The sequence below is a fragment of the Triticum aestivum genome, chromosome 6D (genome assembly GCF_018294505.1).
Source record: "Triticum aestivum cultivar Chinese Spring chromosome 6D, IWGSC CS RefSeq v2.1, whole genome shotgun sequence".
Classification (NCBI taxonomy): Eukaryota; Viridiplantae; Streptophyta; class Magnoliopsida; order Poales; family Poaceae; genus Triticum; species Triticum aestivum.
Window position 1 is genome coordinate 422,528,955 of NC_057811.1, and position 14,005 is coordinate 422,542,959.

Genomic DNA, 14,005 nt, shown 5'->3' on the forward strand with positions numbered 1-14,005 from the left:
ATAAAACAAATGCCCGGTTAAAAATAATCATACGCTTTAGTGTCCGGCGAACTAGAATCACGGAGAAATGGGATTGCCATGTGTTGCTCGAGGGCGACTAGGGTGGCGCCTCCTAGCCACCGATGCTAGCTCCATCTTCCGTGTCTCCTCCACTTGCCGCCACAAGGGCTTGCCTCCAATGAGACGGCAATGTGGTGGCGCGGAAGACCTTGGTGAGTTGGTGGCACTGGAATGTGTTCCCGGCGGGGTGTGGAGTGAAGCGAGCAGTGGCCCTTAGTGGGGTTTTCGACGGGGGCTCGGTGATGACCAGTGGTGGCCCCTTCTCCTCCACCACCTTCCTTTTTCTGTAGTATCCACCAATGATTTGCAACGGTGGTGGGCTTCTTTCGCTGTCATTTCTCGTGACGATGCAAGAAATTCATGGCAGCGTGAACCCAACTTTTATGATCGACATCTGACACATCTTGGGTGCCCATCGACATAGCTTTTGTGGTCCTCGTCATTGGAGTTGTGCAGGCCAACGATCTCATGTTGATTTGGCAAGGGGAGCTCACATGGGTTCGACGAGGCTTCATGGATCCAAGCGTTGGGGTCATACAACCACGAGGTTTTGAATTTCCAATCTCTCAGGCTAGGTGGCAGGGCTGGGACTTTTCAGCTTCGAGAGGGTGGGTTTCGACATTAGCGCATTTGATATCGAGTATGTATCTCCTTCGGGCGAGAACCCATCATCTAGCCTTCTCGCTACATCAGAAACATCGACTTCTGCACAATGTTTCCTTGTTTAAGGTGTTGGGTGCTGCGGGTGATAGCCCCATGTTCAGCCTTTTGGTTGGACCCGATGACGATTGTGTTTGAGCAGTGGCTCCTACTTAAAAACGTAGTCTTGGCATTTTTTGCACTTTGTTAGGTCACATATAGTTCGGCAAATGTATTAATGATTCACTCTCGTAGTGTTTGGGGTAGGTCGTGGAGACGGTGGGTGAGACAGATCCAATGTAGATGGCGTCGACACTTCTTTTCTTTTTAAGCCGATGTGTTAGGTTTCAATGCTTGGCAATGTTCAGTAACAAATCATATTAAAAAAGACTTATGCCGTAGGAGAAAAAGAGCGAACATCAATGTCTTTATATATGTCAACTAATTTTCTTTTTAAGCCGATGTGCTGGGTTTCAATGTTTGGCATTGTTTAGTAACAAAACATATTAAAAGACTTATACCAACGGAGAAAAGAGCAAATATCAATGTCTTTACATATGTCAACTCCTTAGAGCTGGTCTAAGGTGCATCTTACTATATGAGTTATCTTTTTAAAACATCATGACGGTACAAAGAACATCAGAAGTAACAAAAATTACGTCCATGTCCATAGACCATCTAGCGACGACTACAAGCACAATAATGAGTTGAAGGCATGCCGCCATCGCCCCTCCCTCACCAGAACTGGGCCAACCTTGTTGTAGTAAAGAGTCGGAAAATCGTCGTGCTAAGGCCTCAAAGGACCAGTGCACCAGAAAACACCCGTAGTCGATGTAGAGAAGCGTAGATCGGAAGGTTCGAACCTATAAACACACAAACACAAATGAACGAAGACCGTATCCAAGTAGGTCCATCAAAGACAAACACCGCCCGAAACGGGGCTAGGCAGGGATAACCTTATTCCATCTTCAGGGAGCCGTCATCGTCTCGCCTTCCTAAGCAAGCCAAAAACCCTAAACAAATTCTGAAAACACCTAAAAATGAAGCAGAAACCCTCCCGCCGACAAGGGCCAGAATCCATCGTGCCTCTATGGCACTAAGGCCATAGAAGATGAGGTAGATCGACGACACTGGTGGTGGGAGGCAAGGAAACTCTAGTCGGCTTGGACGCGCTCGCGTTTGAGCAATGACTCCTGCTTGGAGATGTTGTCTTGGAGTTTTGTGCACTTTGTTAGGTTACATGTTGTTTGACCGATGTATTACGATCTATAGTCATAACGTTCGCGGTAGATCGTGGAGACGGTGAGTGAGGTATATCCAATGTAGATGGCGCAAATGCTTCTTCCCTTTTTCAAGCTGATGTGTTGGGTTTCAATGTTTGGCATTATTTAGTAACAAATCGTGTTAAAAAGTTATACAGTAGGAAAAAAAGAGCGAACATCAATGTATTTATATATGTTAACTCCTTTTCTTTTTAGGCCGACGCGTTGGGTTTCAATGTTTGACATTGTTTAGTAACAAACCATGTTAAAATTACTTACACCGTAGGAGAAAAAGAGCGAATATTAATGTCTTTATATATGTTAACTCCTTTTCATTTTAAGCCGATGTGTTGGGTTTCAATGTCTGGCATTGTTTAGTAATAAATCATATTAAAAAGGAGTAATGCCATAGGAGAAAAAGAGCAAACAACAATGTCTTTATATATGTTAACTCTTCCTATAGAGTTGGCCTAAGGTGCATCTTACTATATGAGTTATATTTTTCTGGAAAAAACTTCCATTCCATACATCAAACATCATGCAGTACAAAGAACATAAGAAGTAAACAAAAAACTACATTCATATCCGTCATCGCTCCTCGTTCATCAAAACTGGGCAAACCTTGTTGTGGTAGACAGTCGGGAAGTCATCGTCATCGCTCCTCTCTCGTAGAAACTGGGCAAACCTTGTTGTGGTAGACAGTTGGGAAGTCATCGTCATCACTCCTCTCTCATCGAAACTGGGCAAACCTTGTTGGGATAGACAGTCGGGAAGTCATCTTGTTGTGGTACACTTCTCTATATCAACGACTGTTGGCTCAAATTATGTAAAATGCTCTTAACTCAAATTATGTAAAATGCTCTTAACTCAAATTATGTAAAATGCTCTTAACGATGATATAGACAGATTACTACTCCATGCCGGTGGATTGATGGGCAAACAAAGCTGCTCCTCGGTGCATACAAAGGGAAGAAAGCAAGAGAAGAAAAGGGTTAGAAAAAGGATAAAACCAAAAGAGAAGCATAAATACATCGCGCCATCCCGGATCTCCCCTTCCTCTACCACGGAGGTAGAGCTCCCCACCCGCCCGCGGCCCGCCACCTATTCGGTGTCGCTCCTCAGTGGCTTCCATGCCACTCCTCGGTGCCGCCTCCTCCTCCTTCTCCCCCTAACCACCCTCGCCCCGCGCGCGCCATTAATAAAGCCCGGCGCCACTCCCTTCCCGGCTCCTCGCCGAGCCGCTCCACCGCGCGCCAGCTGCTGTCCATGGGCACCGCCGCGCGCCCGCGCGGCGCCCCCGAGCCGCTGAAGCAGCGCGTGAACCGCTGCCTCCTCCGGCTCTCGGACCGCGACACCGAGGCCATGGCGGCGGCCGAGCTCGACGCCATCGCGCGCGCCCTGGCCGCGGACGAGCTCGCGGCCTTCGTCTCCGCCGTCTCCGACGCGCGCCCCACCGACAAGACCCCGCTCCGGCGCCACTCGCTCCGCCTCCTCGCGCTCGTCGCCGCGTCGCACCCGCGCGAGGCCGTCGCGCCGCTCGTCCCGCGCATCCTCGCCGCGGCGCTCCGCCGCGTCCGCGACCAGGACTCGTCCGTGCGCGGCGCGCTCGTCGACGCCGCCCGCGCCGCCGCGGCGGCCTCCGCCTCCGCCGCCGCCGCGCTCGGCCCCCTCGCGGACGCGCTCCTACACGAGCAGGACCAGTGCGCGCAGCTCGCGGCCGCGCTCGCCACCGTCGCCGCCGTCGAGGCCTCCCCGCTCACCGCCGACCTCGCCTCCTACCTCCACAAGCTCCAGCCCCGCCTCCTCAAGCTCCTCCGCAGCAATGCCTTCAAGGCCAAGCCCGCCCTCATCGCCCTCATCGGCGCCTCCGCGGCCGTGGCCGGCGACGCCGAAGTGACCGCCTCCATCCCGTGCCTCCGCGAGGCAATCGCCAGCGACGACTGGGCGGCGAGGAAGGCCGCGGCTGAGGCGCTAGCCGCATTCGCCCTAGAATACAAGGATCTTCTCATGACCTACAAATCCTCTTGCCTTGCCTATTTTGAGGCCAGGAGGGTCGATAAGGTTGGTCTTTCGTTTGGTTGGATCTGCGTGGTGTGACATATTTTTCTGGATCTGTGGTTCGACGCTTAGATTTTCGGTGCCTTTTCGTCAATGTAGGTCAAGATTGTGCGGGACTCGATGAGCAGGATGATCGAGGCGTGGAAAGAGATACCAGACATCGAAGAGGAAGAATTATCCTCGTGTACGGCGCCGGCGTCACTTTCACAACGAAGATCTTCTCTCGCAGGTGATGCGTCTAACGTGGAACATGTCAAGTTTTGGTTGCTACTTGTGCAGATCTGATAAATTGACGGTTGGCTCAACTAATCGTTGATACTGCTACTAGTAGAAACTAGGAAAATCATGTTGTACTAACTATTTGATTTCCCAACAAAACTCTGAACTGTTGGGGCTCTGCTGTTTCTTTCTTTTTTGACACAACTCATCTTGTGATCAAGCAGGGAGTGTAAGTGATGGGAGATATCCAGCTGCTTCCTTAGGCTCAAATTCCGTTCAATCGGCGACAAGGAAGAATAGATTACCTACGAGCAGGTCGCCTCCTCCTGATGTGTCACCCGGTGTCACAAGAAAGCACAGCCCCTCATCCATCAGAAACAAGAGGCTGTCACCGCCTTCAGACCGCAAGGTAGGCCAAGCGAAGAACTGCGACTACAAGGTTGACACTGCAATTGCACCTGATGCTACCCCGATCAAAGAGGTGACGGAGGAGAAGCTTCTGAAAGGAGGCAATCTGAGATCTAGGCTGGAAACAAGGAGGGCGCTTTTCCAGGGCAACGAAGAGAGGGCAACCAAGTTGGCTGGAGCGAAAGCTGGCTCGCGAGTTGTTCCGTATGAATGTGGTGGTAACATGGAAGAGATTTCTGAGGTTGAAGGTGGTTCAGAGAGGGCTCAGTCAGGTCTCAAAGACGAGGGCTTATCAGAGATAAGGTCGCAGCTGCTTCAGATTGAAAAACAGCAGACTGGTTTACTTGACCTTCTCCAGGTGATTTTGCTTTTTTATGCTGGACATTATATTTTACAATTCTATTCAACTAGGACCAGGAACTTTCATGTTAAGGGCAAAAAATTAGCTAGTGCTAGCTGTTCAAGCAGGTTCAGCATGTTCTTACGGTTTGCTCAGTTCATATTTATTAGCAAGAATGTACAATTGCTATTAAAAAATGGGGAGTGGCTTGTCAGTACACTGGATCTTTTGGCCTTTGAAAACACTGCAGAACTTTACGCATAGCAATATGGCATTCCCTGCGAGGGTTATAGGTCTTGTATCCATGAAAACTGTCTGCCAAACTTAATAAGTAAAAAATGCTCATTGCATTGGCTATTTTATAAGTGTCATGAACTTCAGGCAAGCTAAGTTATGCCTACCGTGACCGTAGTCGGATATTCGATCGATATATTTGTGTTGGTGTTGCGAAGAGGGTGCATTTATCTTTCATGTCTAGGTGACACTAGCCAAATTGTGACATTGACAATTTCATGCTATAGGGGGAACCTGGACAGGAACATGGCTTATGCTTTATAACAATGTCTTAATCTGCAATTATCATAATTTCGAATCTGACCTTGCAAACAGTATGATTTTATTTATGTGTTTTGCTGGTTTACCTGAGCCTGTCATCCATCAATTGATATGTCAAATTGCAAGCCTTATACTGCTAGTAATTAGTAGCATGGGCCTTATAAGCAGTAACTCACCTGACATGCTTCTGATTTCTTACATGTGTATTGGAAGCTTATCTGACATTGTTGTTCATCTTATTTATCAGAAATTTATGGGGAAATCTGAGAATGGCATGAATTCTTTGGAGACAAGGGTCCATGGCCTAGAGATGGCATTGGATGAGATATCACGTGACTTGGCCGTTTCTTCTGAAAGGATGTCAAGCAGTGAGCCCCGTGTGAACACCTGTTGCATTCTGAGCCCAAAATTCTGGAGAAGGCATGATGGTGGTAGAAACTCTTCCAGGTTTTCTGCCTCCAGTGTTCCAAACAGCTCGGAAGGGAGCAGAACTTCTTACAAGTGGGAAAGGCAGAAGTTTGGAGTTCAGGGTGGATTTGTCACCAACCCGTTAGCTGAGCCAAATATTTCTTCTGTTGGGAGAACTGCGATCACTCAAGAAGGCAGGAGGAAGGATTTGGCTCTACAGAAGTCAAGGTATTTGTTTTCTTGTGCTAAATCATGACTGATAATCTTACCTCTCTGCGATTTAGTCAGTGGGATCTGATATGGTGGTTGGGGCAATCAGATTTCACTATATGACAAATTACGAATTGACAATTGCACATCAACGTAAAAGTTGTACCTCTCTTACATATAATATAGTAGTACATCGAAATGGTGGTTGGGACAATAAGATTTCCTTATATGACAAATTATGAACTGACAATTACGCAGCAACGTAAAAGCTGTACTTTTTTAAATATAATATAGCACATTGAAATGATTATCAGGTAGTCCAGTTATGGTGCCATCTCTATATTACATGTGCGCAATGCATACTGGTGAAACTTTCCTTTAGGAGACTGCTGGGGTTTCCTTATCATTTCCCACCAAACCACGCTTAATAAATCTCTATATTTGCCTAGCTTTATTCCTCTGTGTCCCAACTACTTGACAACTAATTTCTCTATTTCTCCTAACAATTTTAGGGTTGGTTAGGTGAGATGAAGACATTTTGTTTGATGTACGAACCACTCAAGCTAGAGCATATAAGCATCGAGGCAGGTAAAATTTCCATCTTGTGCTGCGACTTTTGGAGGGTTTTTCTCTGTCGGAGCTCTGAGCATGTGGCGTACATGAATCACGGAGATCCAAGTCGCCTCATGCAATGCCAAAGTCCCTGAGCTGGGCATTAAGTCTGAAGTAGAACTCAGCCTCTTGAGCTGCATCCTCACTTGGGGTTGAAGATATAGTGGCTGAGGCTCCTCTATTACCCAAAACGTGTCTGAGGCGCTGGGGCATGGGATGAGGACGGCCCTTGTCTTTTGTTCCTTCTACTCCAGACTACGACTTGCTACTACTTCAGAACGGCTAATTTCGTGTAAGAATGCAGTCGCGATGTATCACCGTAAGGAACTTATGGATGTATATATCACCGTAAGGAACTTATGGATGTATATAGTTTGGATAATAAAACAGCTTGGCTTGGCCGTGATCCACCGTTGTTTTCAGGTGTGTTTTACAGCTTCAGGAGATGGCAGTGTGCCTGGTAATTTTGGTTGTGTTACTTGTTGTTATCAATGCTGCTTCACTGCCTCTGTGTACGCTATGAATTCCCTAAGTGTGGCACTCAGTACTCACTGCCTCCATTTAGCATTGTGAGTAGAGTGGAGGAGGTGGGTGCTGAAGCTAGTTATATGCAACCGGGAGCCCATTGTTGTAGCCCCAAAACTGCCAGAGGATTCACCTGGACCGGTCCATGTTGCTGAGATTTATAGGCAGGAGGGCCTGGGAGGCTCCAGAACTGCATTCTTATAAACATAAACAACTACTGTAGATGACACACCGTTGCTACGGAAATTGGTTGCAATATGTTTTCATGAGATTTGATTATATGAACATGAATATTTGAATTAATATTGCATATATTTGATGAGATCATATGACCCAGTTACCGGTACGGAGTAGGGGAAGAAAACCGGGTAAGGACACATGCATGTAATTAATTTCTAAAACTTATTGGGATGCTGAGGTGGCAGAGTGCCGCATGTGCTCTAAAATAGTTGGTGGGGCCTAGCTATTTACATATACTCCCTCCGTTCCAAATTAGTTGACTTGGATTTATCTAGATACGGATGTATCTAACACTAAAATATATCTAGATACATATACTCCCTCCGTTTCAAAATAGATGACTCAATTTTGTACTAACTTTAGTATAAAGTTGGGTCATCTATTTTGGAACGGAGAGAGTACAAACCAATCCCCGACTTATGCAAAGAAAACCTTAAGCAGAGAGTGAAAAAAAGCAACCAGGTCCCATACAACTGCACATAATTAACCTTGCCGCCGTATGGGACGAGCCCACTTGGGATGCCAAGACTTCCACCTCTTCGTCCCCTGTAACCTCCGGGAATAGAAGCCATGGACTCCGAACAGGAACATAATCGCCTCCTTTTTTGCACATTGCCTTGGAGGAAGAAGTGTAACCGCCCTTTGGCCAGAAGATGATGACGGAGCGATGTACGTCGACCACCGTGGGTGTCGTCGTCGCGCTGCAAACGTCATTGTCGATGAGATCGAACCCAAGCAGCACATGCCAACTCCCCGGATCTCTCCTTCTTCATCACCAGAGTAGCATTCTGAGCTGAAGAAGAATAGAATGACCTCTGGCAAATTAGAGCGACACACAAGCTAGTTTGGGCACAAGATTATTGTAGAAAGAAATTGAGGGAGGGGTAGGAAGGAAATCAAAGCAACAATGACCAAAGCAATGTTGACATCGACATTGAAGCCATTGACGTCACCAACACCTCATTCATCGTGGGGATCATCATCGCCAACTTCATCTTCATCAACACCATCACCACTTCCATCTTCATCTTCGTTTCAATCTATGAACTAGTACCTCAAAAGCTGAGATTGCTTCCTACTATTGACTACTTATTCGTAGTTGATGCTTAATGATTATTATGTAAAAGATTTGTGTGTTCAAATTATTATCCATATCATTACCCCATTGATCATGATCAATACGATGTCTTGTAAGTAGTCTATTACATTTTTGAGGACCAGAGAGAAGCCCGGTTGTTAGAAATCATGTGAAATTGCATAAAATTTAATGTCTTGATATTATGTTGTGGTGTAATTCTCTATTGGTGATATGCGAACATCGACTGCATATCACTTCACCTATAAGGGCAAAAAGAGGAGAGCATTACGTGATTAGTTTGTTTTATGATGGGGTCGGAGTGATAGATATTACCGATCCACGAGTTTATAAACTATTGCATTGGGAATTGATGGGGACCTTAGACTTTAATGTGAAAGTGCAACAAATCCCCAGGTGGTTTTGGTAATTCATAACAACATATAGCTCATTGCACTAATGATCATTCAAGTTGATTATTTCAGAAAGTTTAATGATTGGCATGGCATGGACTAGAGATATGGACCCCTCAAAATGCTAAGGACAAAGATTGGCAAAAGCTGAAGACTCTTCATTTTTCATTTCAGTGATCCAAGATCACATTGAGTCTATAGGAAAGCCAATACTATTAAAAGGGGACGAGGTGTTGCTTAATGGTCTACTTGCTCAAAGTGCTTAGTGATATTGCTCCAAACCCCTCAACCACTTTCCCACTCCAAATATGTCCAAAACCCAAAGTCAAACTCGGCCCCACCGATCTACTCTATCCGGCGTCACCGAGTTTAGTTGGCATAGCCACCGCCAGAAACCCTAGACAATTCGGTCACACCGATACGGATCTCGGTCTAACCGAGATGGCCCTGCAAACTCTCTGTTTCCCTTCGTAACATTTCGGTCTCACCGAAATGAGCGATCGGTCCCACCGAGTTTGCTTGATATCCTCTCTGTTTGATCTTTGCTGAAATCAGTCTCACCGAGTTCATGCAATCGGTCTCGCCGAGATGAGGTTTTGCCATAGCCCTAGCACATCGGTCACACCGAGTTGATCATGTCGGTCCCACTGAGATTCCTAACGTTCACATTTTGAACTAAATCGGTCTCACCGAGTTGGGTCAAATGTGTGTAACGGTTGGATTTTGTGTGGAGGCTATATATACCCCTCCACCCCCTTCCCCATTAGTGAGAGAGCCATCAGAACGTGCCTACACTTCCACTACTCATTTTCTGAGAGAGAACCACCTACTCATGTGTTGAGACCAAGACATTCCAATCCTACCACTAGAATCTTGATCTCTAGCCTTCCCCAAGTTCCTTTCCACTCAAATCTTCTTTCCACCATATCCAAATCTGTGAGAGAGAGTTGAGTGTTGGGGAGACTATCATTTGAAGCACAAGAGCAAGGAGTTCATCATCAACACACCGTCTATTACCTTTTGAAAAGTGGTGTCTCCTAGATTGGTTAGGTGTCGCTTGGGAGCCTCCGACAAGATGTGGAGTTGAACCAAGAAGTTTGTAAGGGCAAGGAGATCACCTACTTCGTGAAGATCTACCCGAGTGAGGCAAGTCCTTCGTGGGCGATGTCCATGGTGGGATAGACAAGGTTGCTTCTTCGTGGACCCTTCGTGGGTGGAGCCCTCCGTGGACTCGCGCAACCGTTACCCTACGTGGGTTGAAGTCTCCATCAACGTGGATGTACGATAGCACCACCTATCGGAACCACGCCAAAAATCTCCGTGTCTACATTGCGTTTGCCTTCTCCAAACCCTTCCCTTTACCTTCATATGCAATGTTTTACTTTCCGCTACTACACTCTTAGAATTGCATGTGTAGGTTGATTGCTTGACTTGTACTTGTTGCTAAAATCTGCCAACACTTAAAATTGGGAAAATGCTAGATTTTTATTTGGTCAAGTAGTCTAATCACCCCCTCTAGACCTACTTTCGATCCTACAAGTGGTATCAGAGCTTTGATCTCCATTTGCCTTGATTTCCATAGCTTTGGTGATCATAGCCTTGGTTTCACAACCTAGGAGAGTATGGTGTCTAGCGAGGGAAATTACCATTGTAGAGGTCCTTACTTTGATGGTACAAATTTTGCTAGTTGGAAGCATAAGATGAAAATGCATATTCTTGGTCATAACACCGTCGTTTGGGCTATTATGCGTATTGGTTTGCAAGGTGAATACTTCGAGGATGAAGAGAACCGGACCGTGAAGCGTTCGCGGAAGAGTTGAAGATGCTGCAATACAATGCTCAAGCTTGCGATATTCTCTTCAACGGTTGTGCCCCGAAGAATTAAACAAAATCAACCGCCTTGAGAATGCAAAGGAAATTTAGGATACTTTGGTTGATATGCACGAAGGTACCGAGTCCGTCAAGGAATCCAAATTGGATGTGCTTCAAAGTCAACTTGACAAGTTCAAAATGAAGGATGGTGAAGGAGTCACGGAAATGTACTCTAGGCTTGCTCTCATCACAAATGAGATTGCCGGCTTAGGAAGCGAAGAAATGACCGACAAATTCATCATCAAGAAGATCCTAAGAGCCTTCGATGGAAAGTATGATACCGTGTGCACATTGATCTAAATGATGCTGTAAGGGCATATTTCTCCCTAAGTGGTTTTGGTGATTGATGACAATGCATTTGTGGACTAATCGTGTGCATTGAGCATTTCAGATATCTCATGTCTAGGCACAAGACGATTCGGTGCCCCTCAGAGCCTATCGAAGACGGCTGTTCTCTACGTTTCTTTTCGGTGGATTTGAGTCGTAGGAAAGCCGTACTATTAAGAGGGGGTCCGCTTCAGAAAGGTTAGGGTGGAATCAACACGTACACATCTGTTCCTTTGCACCATCTTTCCTTCGCTTCGATGGAGCACCGTCCGTTTATCCATGTCTCTGCGATATAAAGGCTGCCAAATGCTAAAGCCTCTGTGGCGTGCGGTAGTACTGCTCAAGGGAGCGGTAGTACCACAGGGTCCAGCGGTAGTACCGCTCCTGGTGAGCGGTAGTACCACTGCCTCCAGCCCTGAAGCTAATGTATGCGAAAGTAGGCGCAGACGTAATTTTTTACATCCGCCCTTACGCGGTAGTACCGCGACGGCTGTCCGGTACTACCGTGCCGGACTTTTGCACTGTTCCAACCTCAACGGAAGTTGCTACGGAAGTAATTTATTACTTCCGTGCATTTCCAGTGCCAGTTGATACCTGCCTTACGGTAGTACCGTAGGGGCGTGCAGTAGTACCGCTCCGGCGGTTCTACCGCTCGTTGCCCTGTGCAACAGGCCCTCATCTGGTCACTACCGCGCAAGCGGTAGTACCGCCCCCTGCAGCGGTAGTACCGCAACCCTGTGCGGTAGTATCGAGGCCGTGTGCGGTAGTTCGGCGTCGTGCGGGCTGAGAGAGGGAATAACGATTGGATCTTTTCCCCCACTGTATAAAGGGGGTCTTCTTCCCCAAGAAGACCACCTCTTCCCTCCCCAAGCTCCATTGTTGCTCAAACCTTCATTTTCGCCCGATCTCTCTCCCTAGCCAATCAAACTTGTTGATTTTCTAGGGATTGGTTGAGAAGGCCCCGATCTACACTTCCACCAAGAGAAATTTTTGATTCCCCCCACTAATCCTTTGCGGATCTTGTTACTCTTGGGTGTTTGAGCATCCTAGATGGTTGAGGTCACCTCAGAGCCATATTCCATTGTGGTGAAGCTTCGTGGTGTCGTTGGGAGCCTCCAATTAAGTTGTGGAGATAGTCCCAACCTTGTTTGTAAAGGTTCGGTCGCCGCCTTCAAGGGCACCAATAGTGGAATCACGGCATCTCGCATTGTGTGAGGGCCTGAGGAGAATACAGTGGCCCTAGTGGCTTCTTGGGGAGCATTGTGCCTCCACACCGTTTTAACGGAGACGTACTTCCTCTCAAAGGGAAGGAACTCCGGTAACACATCCTCGTCTCCACCGGCTCCACTCTTGGTTATGTCTCACCTTTACTTGTGCAAGCTTATATTGTGTTGTATTCCTTGCTTGCTTGTGTACTTGTTGTTGTTGCATCATATAGGTTGCTCACCTAGTTGCACATCTAAACAACCTATTTTGATGCTAAGTTTAATTTGGTCAAGAAAAGCTAAAAATTGTTAGTTGCCTATTGAAAGGATCGATATAGTTGACTAGAGGGGGGGGTGAATAGGCAACTAACAATTTTTTAGCTTTTCTTTACCAACTTAAACTTTGCATCAAAGTAGGTTGTCTAGATGTGCAACTAGGTGAGCAACCTATATGATGCAACAACAACAAGCACACAAGCAAGCGAGGGATATAACACAAATAAGCTTGCACAAGTAAAGGCACGAGATAACCAAGAGTGGAGCCGGTGAAGACGAGGATGTGTTACCGAAGTTCCTTCCTTTTGAGGGGAAGTATGTCTCTGTTGGAGCGTTGTGGAGGCACAATGCTCCCCAAGAAGCCACTAGGGCCACCGTATTCTCCTCACACCCTCACACAATGCGAGATGCCGTGATTCCACTATTGGTGCCCTTGGAGGCGGCGACCGAACCTTTACAAACAAGGTTGGGGCAATCTCCACAACTTAATTGGAGGCTCCCAACAACACCACGAAGCTTCACCACAATGGAATATGGCTCCGCGGTGACCTCAACCGTCTAGGGTGCTCAAACACCCAAGAGTAACAAGATCCGCAAGGGATTAGTGGGGGGAATCAAATTTCTCCTGGTGGAAGTGTAGATCGGGGCCTTCTCAACCAATCCCTAAAGAATCAACAAGTTTGATTGGCTAGGGAGAGAGATCGGGCGAAAATGGAGCTTGGAGCAACAATGGAGCTTGGGGGTGAAAGAGGTGGTCAACTCAGAGAAGAAGACTCCCCTTATATAGTGAAAGAACAAATCCAACCGTTACCCACCAACTCAGCCTGTGAAGCACGGTACTACCGCACAGGAGACACGGTACTACCGCTAGGGAACGCGGTACTACCGCAAGGCAATGCGGTACTACCGCCCATGCAGCAGAATCCAAAGCAGCCCTGATGCGATGAAGCAGAGGGCGGTAGAACCGCTGCCGCAGTACTACCGCAAGGCAGGGATAGTCCAGATTTGGGAAGGCACAGAAATATAAAAATACATCTGTGGCAACTTCCGCTGAGTTGGGATCTGTGCAAAAATCCGACACGATAGTACCGCAAGCCTGGAGCGGTACTACCGTGTAGGGCGCGGATGTAAAAAATTACATCCACCCCTACTACCTCTTCTGTTGCTGTGCCAGGCCAGGACTCACGGTACTACCGCACTCATGGGGTGGTACTACCGCGTAGGGCGCGGATGTAAAAAATTGCATCCGCCCCTACAGCCGCACGAGCCGCTGAGCCTGGCCAGAGGCCACGGTACTACCG

At 47.1% G+C, this 14,005-nt stretch overlaps 1 protein-coding gene across 1 annotated transcript; it reads left to right on the forward strand.

Annotated features, from left to right (window-relative positions):
* The first annotated feature begins 2,991 nt into the window (after nt 1–2,991).
* Nucleotides 2,992–7,181, forward strand: LOC123145535 (TORTIFOLIA1-like protein 3). The gene is made up of 5 exons (XM_044564967.1): nt 2,992–4,022; nt 4,119–4,248; nt 4,463–5,004; nt 5,789–6,177; nt 6,672–7,181. The coding sequence occupies exons 1-5, from the start codon at nt 3,228–3,230 to the stop codon at nt 6,679–6,681; spliced, it is 1,866 nt and encodes a 621-aa protein (XP_044420902.1). The 5' UTR covers nt 2,992–3,227; the 3' UTR covers nt 6,682–7,181.
* The last annotated feature ends 6,824 nt before the right edge of the window (nt 7,182–14,005 follow it).